Below are 14,017 nucleotides of genomic sequence, written 5' to 3'. Positions count from 1 at the left end.
CTTCTGTCGACTAATCAGAACCCCGCTCCTTTCGGGGCCGAGACCCGGAAGCTAGGCTCTGTGGGTTCGAGCCCCGCCTGCGGCGCGATGGCACCCAAAGCGTTCAAAATCCGTAGCCTCGGCAGCGATCGGAAATTCGGAGTGGCGGCAAGAAGCCTGAAGGAGTTGCTCTCCAAGGCCTGCGCCTTCCTGCAGGTGCAGTTGAGGTGGTTGGGTATACAGCGGGCTTTAGGACCGCCGCGGAAATCAAGTGCAAGCAGCGGCCCCTGCTGGAGCCGCTGAGGAACTGCAGGTGCTCAAGTTGCTTGTTAATAGCATCACAGAACTGGAGTTGGAAGGGAATCCCAGGGGCATATAGAACTCCCTTCTTTAATCCAGGAAAGCGGGGTAGTGTTCCCCAAACTTGAGTCTCCACGGTTTGTGGACTACAACTCCCATCATCCCTAGCTAGTAGGACATGTGGTCAGGGATGATGGGAATTGTAGTCCAAAAAAGCCGGGGACCCAAGTTTGGGAAACACTGGTTTAGAGCAAGCAAACTGATGTAGGGTGGGATCTGAACAAAACCCCAGTGCTCTGGCTAGGATGAGGCCACCTTCTTGCGGAAGCTAAGCAGGTTGGGGACTGAGGACTGGATGGGAGTCCACATGCACACCACCTTGGGTTCTATGGCGGAAGAAAGGTGGGACATAAATGTAAGAAAAGAATAAAAGTTGGTCTGGGGAGAGGGCTGGCGGGGGAATCTTCCTGTGTCTTGTGGCGGCTGCCCTGATTCCATGTGCCTTGTGTCACCTTCCCAACAGCTCCCTTACACTGACTGCCAGCTGTGCTTATATGAGGACGGCACAGAGGTGACGGAAGGGTATTTTCAGCATATTCCAGATCATTCGGAACTCATCTTGCTACCCCCAGGAGAGAGCTGGCATGGCTGTGAGTAGGACAGGGAGTTTTGTTCTATTCCTCCGCCTGAAAACATCTACCGTCCTCATGCATTTTGAGTGTATGCACATAACCCAGCCAACAAATAGCACATAGCGTTGTATGAAATTAATAAATTATGAAATAATATTGTTAACTGGGAAATTTCCGTTGTTGGTGAGCATGCACATTTTAAGGGTCACATCAAACACGCTGACTTTTGTACAAAGCAGAAATTTCCTCTTTCTTCCCTTCCTTTCATGAATTACTGTAATTGGTTGCACCACAAATATAACCATGTTGACTCAGATAAATCCAGGTTTGATGCATTCAGATTAGTCAGATATTGCAAATGCTTTGAATGCTTGAGAGCTTTTCGAAAATGTTAAGCTTTTCATTATTGCTGTTAATACTGATTAAAAATTAATACTAATTACTGATTATTTTCACTACCATTAATAATAACGTAAAATATTATCTTGATTAAAGCAGGAACAAGCAACCCCGAATAATTTTGCACACACCCTCCCCCCACTCTAACAACCTTGCAGATGTGAGCGAGATCCAGCGGTTTCTTGATGCCTTTTCTAGCCGAACGGATGATGTTATTCGCGCAGCTCAGGGGCTGCTCTCTGACGAGGAAGCCCCCAAGAGACGGAAGCTGCTGGCTGACCTCATTCAGACTCTCAGTGAAAATATTTCAGGGGAAAGCAGAGAGGAAGATGGGAGATGGTTCGAAGGTGAGCTCTGTCTCGGTGCCGACACGCCCCTTAAGGAGGGTTGTATTTTTCTTCTTATTCTTTGCTAAACATTACACTTTTCATACAATCGCAGAGTTGGGAGGCACCCCAAGGGTCATCTAGCTCAACCCCCTGCGATGCAAGAATCACAGCTAAAGAATCCCTGACAGATGGCCACCCAGCCTCTCTTTAAAAACCTTCAAGGAAGGAGAGTCTACTACCTTGCAAGGGAGTCGATGTTTCATTTTGGGTGTGTCCAAAGCCCCATGGAAGAGGAAGCCGAACACAAAGCATTGATTCCTGCACACCTCTCAATCTCAGCTCATGCAGAGATAGTGACATGATCTTGAGCCAAAGGCCTGAAATACATAATCTGGGACTCTAACCACTACACCACACTGCCTGTACAGGAGTAAGATCAAATAGGGGTTCTTCGCCCCACACCTTGGGTATTAAAAAGGCTTCAGAACTGCTTTCAGAAGAAGGGCCTGTTTTATAGATGCGGGTAGAAGGTTAATGGGGTTTCCCCCCCTCTCTCCTAGGGGTTGACTCTCGCTTTAAGACGAAGTCCAGTTACATGCGCTACGGCTGTGAGAGCAGGATCCGAGGTTACATGAAAGAGGTAATGCATGTTTGATGCAGCCCATAGTTCACCTTTTAGATGCATCAGTTATCACAGCGAGGGCCATATGGAAGCAGCTAGTAAAAGTTTTAAAGGCCATATTTAAACAGTATTATAATGATTATAAATGGGAAGTAGTTGGGGAGTTACAAAGTAGTGGACCCTACTGGACACAGGACTGTCCGATTACACACACAAATATTTAAAATCACAAGTCTGAGGGGGTCTTATATGGCACAAAAAAAATTTTTTTTGAAGATTTTGGGGGCAGAGGAGCTAGCTACCCATCTTGCATTTTCATCTACATTTTTCTTTTAGTTAGTGGATTCCACTCAGCTTAGTTGCACTCAGAGCAGCCTCAGTGTAGCGAATGAACATGACTAAACTGGACCCATTCATTTCAATGGGTCACCTCTGAGTAAAACTTAGTTGAATACCACCCAATGCATTTGTGAACCACCTTGAAGATCCATTCAGCCAAAACATAGGGTAGGAATCCTCAAATACATGAATACGCCACAGCTTTGTTTGTTTGTTTTGTTTTAAACAAAGGTCAGCAACTACGCTTCCGCACTCCACCCAGCCGTCCAAGCTAAATTCAAAGAGATTGCGGAAGAGATGCTGTTGAAATTAAAGTCAGAAAGGTACAATGGCAGTTATTTTGACAGGAGAGAAGACAAGAAGGTCTGTCTTTGCACACCAGAAGGCTGGTTCTCTTGTCAAGTAAGTTTCAAACTAGTTTCTGGTGCTGCAAAACTGTGTGTCCGTACCCGGTTGTCTTAAAAAAAAAAAATAGTTCTAACGGATACAGGGCAGGGATGGGGAACACTTTCCAGGCAGAGGGCCACACTCCCTCCTAAGTTACCTTCGGGGGCCCGTATACTAGTAGGCCAGACTTCCCCCTCCATCCAGGCAAGCAAGAGGCCTTATCACAGTTCAAGGACACAGTTCAGCCAGACAAAAACACCCAAGGAAGGTGCAGAGCAGGACTCAAGGGTGTTGCCTAGACAGAAATCAGGGGGCCAGATGGAGAGGCTTGGAGGGCCACATGTTCTCCACTCCAATATAGAGTTCCAAACCAACCAAGAAAAACACTGGCCACTTTGATAAATTAACAGGAAGGATTTGAGGCCTACGAGACCACAGATTCACTGAAGACTGGAGTAAATTTGTAGACTATTCGAAAAGTATATGCGATGAACAAAGAACGTTTGTAGGTTTGCAAGAGGCTCTGTGAAAAAAAATATTAGAAATATTGTAAAAAAAGGGAATAAGAGGGAGGAGGTTTTTAATAAAAGGCAATATTAAATTAAGAAATGCAGAAGAAGGATTTAAATGGAGGATTTACAGAAGAGCTGAGGAAAGTCCAAAAAAATGTATTTGTGAAAAACTTATGTGTTTTTATATTTTTGTATTGTAAAATGAATAATTTAAAAAAAAAAAAAACACTGGCCACCAACAGCCAGGGGTTCTGACCTCTGGGCCAGCTGCCTAGACTTCTGATGAGGTTAGCAGATTCACCTGCATGTTCAAGCCATACCCCTTAAGGACCCCTTTTCACAGACCCCCATGTCTGGGGGAATTGAGGTCCTAGTTCTTTGGAGTCCAAGGCAGGGACAGGCAAGGATCGTGTTTCAGAAGCAGCAACTGAAACAGTTCAGAAGAGTGGGAAGGGAATCCACGGCGGGCAAGAGGTGAACCTCCGACAGCAGCAGCGTGAGTAGGACAGAGATGGAGACAGAGCAGGCGCTATCCTTGGCAGGATTCTCTCTTCAGCCTCTGATTGAAACCTGGCCTCCGAGCTTCCCTTTGTAGGGCTGGGCAGAGCTGGATAGGCCCTTGCAGTGTCCCAACTGGCTTAGTTCTCAGTTGCCTTCCTTAGAGCAAAGGTTTAAAACTTTTTGAGTCCACGTCTCCCTTGACCACCGACATTCTTTCTGCGGCAACCCTGTGGGGGCTCAGAAGCCCAGTTATGTCTCCCCTTGCCTGCGGAGCTGGCAGCCTCTCACCCTTTTTCAAACACCCTCCCTTGTGGAATGTCCCCTCGGCCTCCTTTCCTCTCCCCTCTTCTTGGGAGTCCTCCGGGCAGCTGCTGCCACTGTGCCTGGTCTCCTAGCTGTCCCCTCAAAGAGAGGTACCTCCTCACACTGCCCTGGGACTTGTCTGTCCATTCCCAACAGCAAGGGCTGGCGGATTGGATGGGTGGGCTCCCTCACCTGCTTGCTTGCTTGCTTGCTCCAAGGCCCCCGAGGCACTATTCACCTGTGGAGCTTGTAGCCAGGACTGCAACAAGCCGCTGTGCAAGCCTTTGGGAGGCAAAGATGTGAGAGGGAATCAGGAGGGAGGGAAGAGGGCCAGAAGCCAGTGTTACCTGTGGCACCCCTGAGCATCATTCAAGGCACCCCAGGGTGCCACAGCACAGTGATTGAAAACCACTGCCTTAGGGTTTAGGACTCGGGAGACCAGGGTTCAGATTCCTCCACTCGGCCTCAAAGCTTGCTGAGAGTTGATGCCTCTCAGCCTAACCTGCTTCACAAGGGCACCGGAGGGAGCTGTGATCCTCATTCCATGACACCCTGTCCCCTTGCAGAGATTTATTTAAACTTGTTTATTTTTATGTAAATTTATGTATTCCCTTTTCCCCATGAACTCTCAGCTTCGGTTTTTATTTGCTTTGATGTTTTGATTATGTTTTTAGATATGCTGTAAGCTGCCCAGAGTGGCTAGGGAAACCCAGCCAGATGGGCAGGGTATAAATAACAACATTACTGTATTATTATGTCATGCTGTCGTCTTTCCGCAGGGCCCTTTTGATGCAGAAAACTGCCCTAGCCAACACTCCATCAATCCGTATGGGAACAAAGAGAGCAGAGTCCTCTTTAGCACCTGGAACCTCGACCACGTGTAGGTACAAGTGCAATATCTGAACGGGCATTTCCTGCCGTTTTGGAAGGAGAAAAGGCACCGGAAGGCAGACTGATTTCTTCCAATTTTGGGGTTGGACAACCTATTCCAGCTCAGGGGCTGTGTTGCTAAGCAGGCAGCCTTCTGGGGGCCACATTACAATGCTGGGTGGGGCAATGGATGTTACTTTAAAACGAACTTGAAAAGCAACAGCCCTGAGATTCAGGACTCCGAATTCTGCTATTTCCCCTGGGTTTGCACAGAACGTGCACTGCCTTGGGTCCCCAGGAAACATTTGCTTGTTTCCAAATTCTGAAAAAGGCTCTAAACATTAACATCCACAGGGCTTGCTTTCTGTTTCAGAATTGAGAAGAAGCGGACGGTCCTCCCGACGTTAGCAGAAGCTGTCAAGGGCCGAGACGGCAGGGAAGTGAACTGGGAATACTTCTACCAGCTGCTGTTTACCGTCCATAATCTGAAACTGGTGCACATTGCCTGCCACAAGAAAGCCTACCACAACCTCAGCTGTGACAAGAGCAAGATCTACCGAAAACGGAAAGGGGTCCACAAGATCCGGAAGTGACCCCCCTCCCCATTTGCCAAGGGACTGACTTCTAAGTTGTGGGCTGATGTACCTTTTTCCTGAGCACTTGGGTGGGTGGTCTGACCAATGAGCCTTTATTTTGTGGAGTCCCAATGCCTTCTGGCCCTTGACCTCAGTTGCACGTGGCTGTCTCCATCAGGAGGAAGGGCACACGTTTTTGAACTCCTGAATGCTGGCAACTCCATTTATTTCCCTGATGTGTGTGCCTATTGGCCAGGGCCCATGCGGTCACCCAAGTCAAACTTCTCCACATCCTATGGGGACTTTGCAATGTTTAAATGGAAGGCTCATTGTTTACCTATATGAGTACTCGTGTGGCGGAAGTTCCACCATGCAAAGCATGGAGAAGCCCTAAATCAAGTAGTAGAAACAGAAAATGGCTTCACTGCCTTATGTTTTCTGTGCCATTTTCAGCCTGGCTTATCCTGCAGTACTGCAGAACGGAACATGAAAAATAAGAAACCAATCACATATGCTGGTATCCTTCATTTCAAGCCCAGAGCCTGTAAAGCCCTGATTTTATTTCTGTAGCATATCTAGCTCTCCTGTCTAGTAGAGTCCTAAGCACGTCTGGTCAGAAACAAGTCCTATACATTTAGGACAACTGTATGCTCCCCCCATACCAACTCCCCCTTCTCACCAAGCCCTGTTACCTCTTCAGCTTCCAACACCTTCTCCTCCCAGTCTTCTCCCTCATTGTTTTCCCACCAATCCCCTGTCTCTGAGCCTTCTTCCCTTTGGGGATTCCCCAGCTGGTTCTTCCTACCATTCCCTCTGCATCCAACAAGTCCATGACACCAGGACCCAAGGAGTGTATCACATGCAAAATATCGGTTGCTAGCCATGGAAATAGAAAGGAGGACAGGGATTAATGCAGTGAGCACTGTGATGTCACACAGACAACTGTGGTTCTCTAAGCAGTGTGGGATAATGCTTAGAGCGACCGGGGTCAAAATCCCCACTTGGCCCCACTGGCTGACCTTGGGCCAGCCGCTGCCTCTCAGGCTAACCTACCTCACAAAGCTGTTGTGGAGATTAAATAAGGAGGGGGGAACCATGTACACCACCTCAAGCTCTTTGGAGAAGAATGTGGGCTATAAGCACAGTAAATAAAATACCTCCCAATTACTTTTGGAGGGGGGGGGGGCGTGCAGGAAACAGAGGTGGTTTCCTTTCAATTTGACTCTCTAAATCGGGAGGATACCCTAAAGCCCTCCAAATGTTGAGACTCCAGCTCCCAATTTAGCTTGTTTGTACAACCAATTGTCAAGTATGCTTTGAGTCCAGGAACATCTGGAGGGATGCAGGTTAGCCTAACTTACTATAAAGAGCTAGACAGATTAGTGGAGGAAAGGATTATCAGCTGTAATTAGCTAAGGCGACTAAGAGGAGCTAAACTGTGAGAATGTCTGGTTTCCAGATGCCCATTTGGAGGCACCTAACTTGCTGCTGTAAGATGTTTGAATAGAGCAGCCTTCCCCAGCCTGTTGGCCTCTAACTGTTGGACTACAACTCCCATCATCCCTGATCCCTTGCTGGGTGGTAACTGGGAATTTATAGAGCTCACAACATTTGGAAGGCTGGATTAGATGACACATCTATTACCCACCAGGGCTCTTCTACTATTTCTCAAAATCCTCTGCAACAGTCTAGGCTTCTGTGGCAGATCAACTGGGGTAGAAGCTTCCTTGAGGTAGAAAATTTGGTAACACCCCCCTCGCTGCCCCGCTTAGCCCTGCGGCTCCTCAATTTCTGCACCGCTCCTCCATGCTGTGTTTTCCTCGTGTGCAATAAAAATTAAAAAAAATCCTGCCAACACAAATAACAGTGTCATTTGGGAACTATCCGACAGTCTTCCGTTCATTAGGAGCAACAAAATCCAGAGAGCAGATTTCTCTTCTCTGGCATCAGCCGCTTTGCAACATGAACTAACACAACTTAAGGGCTCTATAAATCGTTTTTAATTAGTTCTCTACTAAGCTTCTGCCGTTCCAGGCCGCTGCCTCGCAACCAGGGTGATCAGCAGTGCAAGAAATACTGTAGGCAAAGTGGATCGTTACCTCTTTGGAAAAGGAGGCTGGAGGGGATAGTCATTCATACTGGGGCTAGCATCTCTCACTGTGCCCGAGAGAGCCTGCAAACCCTCCTCCCAAGCTTGCTGGTGCAACCCCTGAGGGCTAAGTGCCTGCAGGAAGTTGCCAGGTGACCCCACAACTCCTACCTTCCAAGCTTGCATTCTCACAGGAATCAAGATACTGACTTGTTTCCCACACACATGCTGCTTCTGGGAACTGTTTGCTCTTCTCCCCTCCTGGGAGTCAGGAGTTGTTCGTAACAAGTGCTGTCAAACTTTCTGCTGGCTTTCTGCCTTTGCCTCACACGCAGTCTGTGACGTTGCCTCCAACATCTGAACTGGGAGGGTTAACTTTTTCAAAAAAGAAGATGCACTTCTCTAGAAGATGCAACAACGGTGGTGAGATGCACATTTGCGTCAGGGAAAAAGAAATGGCAGCTACTGAAGGTGACCGGGTCAGTGCTCGGTGCTCAAGCGACTTCTTCCTTTTCATCGTCATCATCGTCCTTGGCTATGAAGTGTCCCTTTCTCAGCTCTCGCCTGCTGGCAGACACCCGGGACAGAGGATGGGCTGGGAGGTCCTAGGAAATGAACAAGCCAAGAGCAGACTTAATGCATGGGCCAAGGTTGCTTCGGACAGACCACTTGGGGCCCTGTGTGACTCCAGCTCCCATCAGCCTCAGCCAGCATGGGATCATGGGAACTGTAGTCCAACAGCATTAGGAAGGTACCATGTTATTCCTAGAATGCATGAACATCCATGACAACCGATTAGACATGTAAAGTTTCTGGAAATTGTGAAGCTGTGGAAAAGAACTGTTCCCCCTCCATTCTCCCCCTCCCTGGGAAATTTGGGGGGGGGGGAGGGAATTGAAAAAAAAAAATGCATTTTTTTAGCACCCTTAATGGATCAAAAGTCACTTTGTTACTTTAGGAACCTAAAATGTCTTAAAATATATAAATTGGTTTGCCATTAAATTATCATGTTTGATGTACTAAAAATGCAATTTATTCAGTCAATGATTACAAATTGAATTTACTTTTTAATTTCCTGAGAAAAATAAAAGTTAGAAATGGAGCTACAAGCTGCTGAACTGCAAAGAAACTCTTTGGCATCTCTTTCATTCTGCTGGTTTAGGAGAACCAGTCAAATAAAAACAAAAACTTGATAAATCAACCACATTTATAGTAAAACAAGAAAATAATTATCTATTCTTGGTTATATTCAGCTATGTCATAGTCATGAGTAGATCCACTGAAATTAATTAACCTAAGATAACCATTCAATGGAACTACTTTGAGTAGGACTAGCATTGAACACCACTTTATGTCTCCCTCAGCCCTTCAGTGTCAAACAGACATAAAACATTCATTTCCATCAAAAAAGGGAGCAGTTAAGTGAATGACAGACGGGCAACCTCACCCATACTTAAAATTTAGCTCATGAGACTAGATCCTAATAAGGAGCCAAAAAGCTCCCCTACCCAAATTTATTAGTTGTCTCAGAAGTCCTACAAAGACATATATTTTGGGCACCCTTGAAATTATTAGCTGTGATGACTATGTAACTGTTTTTAAATGTTTTTATTTTTTAAAATTGTTTTTCTTTCTCTGGTTTCTTATGGGCAGGATATACGTTTAATAAAATAATAATAAATAATAATAGTATGAGAGCTTCCTAAATGAGTGGGATTTGGGTTGCAGCCATAACCCCAAGCTTCCTTCTGCTGATCCCCTTCCCCTACCTGCATAAACGCCACACTGCCAAAGAATCGGTCTACTGGCAATGGCTGGTTGCTGTCCTCATTCAAGAAAATGCTGTTGTCCAACTTGAAGCCTTGACTCAGCACCTCTGGCTCCATCGCAGAGTCATCTGACAACCGAGCTCCACAGCTCTCCTCTTCCTCTTCTTCTTCCTCATTCTCTTCCTCCACATTCTGGACACGGGGCTGAAAGAGGGCTTTGCCATCCGTACCTGGCACTGATGGCTTCACACAGAGGCCATCCTCTTCAGCCTCCAGCATCTCTTCAGCTATCTGAGGAACCTCCTTCCCTTCGCTTTGCAGCATCATCTTGAGGTGTGGAAACTTCACGCCTGAGGCGGCTTTATCGGCTGTCTCTTTTGGGAAGAGAAGGTGGCTGGTGCTCGCACAGAAATTGGCTCCTTGTATCTCCCGTTTGGCCAGGCTTTTCTTTTCACATTTTAGCTTCTTTGAAGGGCGTCTGTCAGTTGCTTTGCGTGAAGGACCCTGTTTGAACAAAAAAAAAAAGCCATAGAGACTCAAACCTCCACATCAAATTGATGATAAACAGAAAAACAAGTTTCAGTTAGCCCAGAACAGAGATAGGAAACTATTACTGAACTCTCAGGCTCAAATCTCACCCAACTCAGCAATGACCCAATTCTGACCCAGTCCCTCTCAGCCTCGTAGGGTTGTTGAGAGGATGAAAGGAGAATTCCATAAGCCCCTCAGAGCAATTTGGAAGGAATGATGGGATATCAATGACAAAATAATTTTTTTCTTACTAACCATCATTTCTACACCAAGCTCTTACAAAGAAATCTAAGAATCTGCAAAGCAAATATAACAGATCTATGTATCCAAGTTAAGCCCATATGAAAATCCTGAAATCCCATTAGAATGGAGTGGTGGACAGAAAGGGACAGCGACACAATAATTGGACTTGGACGCCATAAGGCCTGGGTTCAAAACCCCCTTCAGCCACTGACACTAGTCTGGCTGATCTTGAGCCATTTTCTCTTCGTCAAGCCTACCTCACACGGGTGTTGTGAGAACCCTTCATTGGGGGAGGGGTCAGCCATGTGATCACCTTGAGATATTTAGGGAAACGATGCAATAAGAACACATGAAACAAAACCTGTTTATTACTAATTCACACAAACACGAGACAATTATTTGCATAAATTAGCATACGCACAACGGGCAACCCTCTATGGTGAAGCATCCCTAACGGCCACCGCCAACCTGCAAATATTTAAATGTATCAATATATATTAGCATATGCAAATCAGGGTGGAGCAGAACCTCCACCTTCGACTCACACTCCCGGCCCGCATGGAGAAGAAGGTCTGTCCGCAACCAGGTCAGGTCCGCCAGGCACCATCACCAACTTCCGGCGGCACGCAGAGCTACTTCCGCAGCCTCCCCGCAGGGAAAACAGCCAACCAAGATCAATATTCGGGCTCCTTCAGAAGTCACGGCCGCCATTTTATTCTGTGCGCTACGTCACCCCGCCCCCGGATAGCGAGATCATCGCCATCTTTGTTTAGGGCAGCGTTGCTCAGAGACAAAAATCAAGCGTCTCCAGTCTCTCCTGTGTTTCACCCCAGTCAGAACTTATAGAGCTGACGTCTTACTCTCGCCGTCCGTCTTTCTTCTAGGAGTTTTAACGACGAGATCAGGACTTAGGAGGTCACACTGAGGAAAGAACGGACATCTTTCTCGAGGGCAACCGGGATGTTTGGTGACGATACACGAAACACAGAGCCACAAAAATTATAGAGAGATACGATCTGAATCTCACGTTTTCTCCTTCCGATAGGGAACCTACCTAAGGACTCTATACGGGCTCTTGGATACCCAATAAGGGAAAAGGAGCAGTTTTTTTCCTGATAACAGGTGGGATGAAGCAGCAGGTGCCCTCTCCTTCCAGAACAAAAAATAATCGCAGAGCATCTGCTGGCATGCAGAAGGTCCTAGGTTATCCCCAAAGGCATCTTCATTTAGGGCTAGGAGAGAACCCTTCCTGAAACCCTGGAGAACTGCTGCCGTCCAGTGTAGGCAATACTGAGCTAGACAGGGCAATGATCTGACTCAGTATAAGAAGTCACAAATGCCTGGTTCTTCCCTGTACTTGTTTAGCATTTCCGTTTCCATGTTTTCTCAGCAATGGATATTTGTTGCTATTCTGCTATTTGCTGTCCACCCAGTTGGCATACTTCCTCTCCCTCTTTTTTTGCAGGGGACCATATTCTGGAATTAAAATGATCCAATTGTTCTGCATGAACAACTGCTCCCTGGTTACATAGGTTAAATATCTCGTGTAACTAAGGAGAGCATATGGAAAGGAGAAAAGGCTCCTGTGTCTTCAGCTTGGAAGAGGGAATATTGGCAGGTGAACCTTCTCATGTCACAGTGCTGTAGGGAGGTAGCTGCATCTGTGGAAATTCTTCCTCCAGCTTTTAAACACACAATAGCCTTTGCTGGCCTCATTTGCAACTTGCTACTCTCCACAGTGGGTGGCGCTGTGGGTTAAACCACAGAGCCTAGGATGTGCCAATCAGAAGGTCGACGGTTCGAATCCCCATGACGGGGTGAGCTCCCGTTTCTCAGTCCCTGCTCCTGCCAACCTAGCAGTTCGAAAGCATGTCAAAGTGCAAGTAGATAAATAGGTGCTGCTCCGGCAAGAAGGTAAATGGCGTTTCCGTGTGTTGCTCTGGTTCGCCAGAAGCGGCTTAGTCATGCTGGCCACATGACCCGGAAGTTGAACGCCAGCTCCCTTGGCCAATAAAGAGAGATGAGCACCGCAACCCCAGAGTCGGTCACGACTGGACCTAATGGACAGGGGTCCCTTTACCTTTACCCTCCACAGTTAATACCAAGCCTAAGAAGAAAGGAAAAACAAATGAACACATAAAGCTGCTTTTTTAAAAAACAAAACAAAAAACCTGAGTTAGGTCATCGGCTCAGCAAACCCAGTTTTGTTCACTCTGACTGGCAGACAGAGTTCAAGTGAAGGAAGGTGAGGACAGGTGACCTCACCTAGGCCCGAAGTCACCCCCCACCAAAGCAGGCTCAAAGCTTTTTAAAATCATTTTCTCAGCAGCTAAGCATCAGAAACATTCCGCTCTGCTGTAACAAAGGTAGAGAACAGCCCATTGTTTCTCAGGCCTTTCTCATGCCTTCTGGCCTTGCTAAAGAACCACATTGCAACTTGCTTTCTGTCCGGGAACCATGCCAAAGCACAAGAATGAAACAACTGGAACACACTGAAACCCCCTCACCCCCTTTCCTGCCAAGAGTCCACAATAGTCCCAAGACAGCTTTCTGTACATGCTCAGGGGAACACATCATGGGGCAGGACTCCTGAGGGAGGAGAAAGGAGGAGGGAACTAGAAAGGGGTATATACGCTTGTGCACATGACTGTGAACTCGTGCATGCTTTTGTGGACTATCACACTTGCTCCTTCTACCAGTTCATGGATGGTAGAAATAAAACCTTTTTCTCCGAAACTATTCCTTGAGTGTCTGTTGACTCCCACTTCCCTTTCCCAGGCGCAATATTTTTCCCACCCGAGGGCAAAGCCTCATAAGGCTGCACAAGGACAGACAGACAGTCTAGTTAGGCAAAAACATTCAAGTAGGCCAGTTTGGAGATATCAGTATTGTGCAGGTTAAAGAGACTGGATGCATAAAAACTCACCCTTTTGGAAGTAAACATTGTCCAGACCCATAAAAATATTTAAACTTTTACACGCAGAACTTTATTGAAAAACCGCAAGCATCAAGTAAAGGTAAAGGGACCCCTGATCATTAGGTCCAGTCGTGGCCGACTCTGGGGTTGCAGTGCTCATCTCGCTTTACTGGCTGAGGGAGCCAGCGTACAGCTTCCGGGTCATGTGGCCAGCATGACTAAGCTGCTTCTGGTGAACCAGAGCAGCGCACGGAAACGCTGTTTACCTTCCCGCCGGAGTGGTACCTATTTATCTACTTGCACTTTGACGTGCTTTCGAACTGCTAGGTTGGCAGGAGCAGGGACCAAGCAACGGGAGCTCACCCCGTCACGGGGATTCGAACCGCCGATCTTCGGATCGGCAAGTTCTAGGCTCTGTGGTTTAACCCACAGCGCCACCTGCGTCGCCACCGCGCTGCTCAGCATAATAGAATGGGTAATATTTTTTATGTTTTTATATATGTTGGAAGCTGCCAAAAGTGGCTGGGGCAATCCAGTCAGATGGGCAGTGTACAAATAATAAAATTGTTGTTGTTCTTAAATATGAAATAATCCAAACAGACCTATAAGAAAAGGTCTCTCTCTTTTTAGCATCCATTTTGCCTGGAGCTGTTTTCCTGGAGAGCTTCATTTACACCTTCACAAAGTTTCAGAGAAACCAAAGAACCAGCCACGACCCTT

At 46.8% G+C, this 14,017-nt stretch overlaps 2 protein-coding genes across 3 annotated transcripts; one reads left to right on the top strand and one right to left on the bottom strand.

Annotated features, from left to right (window-relative positions):
• Positions 1-59: 59 nt before the first annotated feature.
• Positions 60-7,609, top strand: DFFB (DNA fragmentation factor subunit beta). Its single transcript, XM_083452251.1, has 7 exons — positions 60-195; positions 803-929; positions 1,469-1,657; positions 2,200-2,279; positions 2,832-3,002; positions 5,083-5,183; positions 5,547-7,609. Exons 1-7 carry the CDS (start codon positions 88-90, stop codon positions 5,764-5,766), a joined length of 996 nt encoding a protein of 331 aa, XP_083308377.1. The 5' UTR covers positions 60-87; the 3' UTR covers positions 5,767-7,609.
• Positions 7,610-7,725: 116 nt separating this feature from the next.
• On the bottom strand, positions 7,726-11,115 carry LOC310682937 (UPF0688 protein C1orf174 homolog). 2 transcript variants are annotated; one of them, XM_083452287.1, is made up of 3 exons: positions 10,926-11,115; positions 9,607-10,110; positions 7,726-8,442 (listed from the first exon to the last, which is right to left on the bottom strand). In XM_083452287.1, the coding sequence occupies exons 1-3, from the start codon at positions 10,938-10,940 to the stop codon at positions 8,332-8,334; spliced, it is 630 nt and encodes a 209-aa protein (XP_083308413.1). In that variant the 5' UTR covers positions 10,941-11,115; the 3' UTR covers positions 7,726-8,331. The 2 variants fall into 2 exon arrangements, with proteins under 2 accessions (XP_083308413.1, XP_083308412.1); XM_083452286.1 differs by lacking the exon at positions 10,926-11,115 and adding an exon at positions 10,802-10,843.
• Positions 11,116-14,017: the final 2,902 nt, after the last annotated feature.

Source organism: Podarcis tiliguerta (assembly GCF_965153285.1).
Source record: "Podarcis tiliguerta genome assembly, chromosome: 8".
In the NCBI taxonomy this organism is placed as follows: domain Eukaryota; kingdom Metazoa; phylum Chordata; class Lepidosauria; order Squamata; family Lacertidae; genus Podarcis; species Podarcis tiliguerta.
Note: the sequence above shows the minus strand (reverse complement) of the source record. Positions and strands in the feature narration are given on the sequence as shown.